The sequence below is a fragment of the Mesitornis unicolor genome, unplaced genomic scaffold (genome assembly GCF_000695765.1).
Source record: "Mesitornis unicolor isolate BGI_N332 unplaced genomic scaffold, ASM69576v1 scaffold28922, whole genome shotgun sequence".
NCBI lineage: Eukaryota > Metazoa > Chordata > Aves > Mesitornithiformes > Mesitornithidae > Mesitornis > Mesitornis unicolor.
This window is the reverse complement of record NW_010168955.1, coordinates 956-1,853: the sequence shown is the minus strand read 5'-3', so window position 1 is coordinate 1,853 and position 898 is coordinate 956. Positions and strand designations below refer to the sequence as shown.

Below are 898 nucleotides of genomic sequence, written 5' to 3'. Positions count from 1 at the left end.
CGGTCCCGCTTTACGGTGATTTTAGTTGTCATTTCTGAGCCGTGCCGATGAGCTCCCCGAAAGCGCTGGCTCTTGAGCAGTGCAGGGAAATCCATAGTAAACGGGGAGAGAAACAGAATTTTTTTTTCCCGCCGGGCTGTGTAAAATATTCTCTACGGGGACCCTCTTCCAGAGGGAGAATTTCTAGAAAATTTCGCCGAAATTTTTACTTTTCGCTGTAGCGGTGTCTCCCACTTTCCTGTCACTCACTTTCTCCTCTTGTTGCCACTCCCCTAATTGATTTCTGCCTGGCTGCTGATAACCCGCTCACATCCTCTCCGTGGGTCATTAGCAGCAATTAAGACACTCCCTTGCGCTGGCGCTCGGCAGGATAGCCTTGAACGGGATCGCTTCTTATGTCGTTTCCGAGAGCGGGTTTAAAAGACTTCTTCGAGAGGTTGCCGCCGCGTCGAGGCGATTAGGAGAAAGAAAAAAAATCCCCCAACAAAAAAAAAAAACTCAAAAACCCACAGCAAAACAAACACCCACCCACCCCTCCCCCCAAAAAAAAACCCCAAACCAAAAAAACAACACCCAAAACAACAAAAAAGCTAACAAACAAACAAATCCCCCTCCCAATTATTTATGCGAACACAGGAAAGTGGAAATTAAATCTCTTCGTGTCCCTCCCAGTGCTCTCTGTGTGGGCAAAGAGATGCTGTCCCGGCCTGGATTCAGCGCGCCGCCGCTGACTGGGGTGGCCGTGCTCCCCATCCTCGATGCGCTCGTTCACCGTGACCCTGCCGGACAGCGACAACGACAGGGCCGCACCGGCGTCTCCGAGGAGCCTCTAAAACGGGCGGTGATTGCGGGGTGCGGGCGGCGGAGAGCCGAGAGAAGCCCGGGTCGGGGCGCCGAT

The 898-nt window shown here is 52.9% G+C and overlaps 1 protein-coding gene across 1 annotated transcript in view; it reads left to right on the top strand.

Moving 5' to 3' along the window:
• The window catches only part of LOC104536561 (homeobox protein aristaless-like 4), a 2,544-nt gene that overhangs the window by 713 nt on the left and 933 nt on the right, over positions 1-898 (top strand). Inside the window, exon 3 of the mRNA XM_010179214.1 lies at positions 693-884. Within this exon, the coding sequence (XP_010177516.1) occupies positions 693-884 (192 nt within the window). The remainder of the gene's footprint in view (positions 1-692; positions 885-898) is intronic.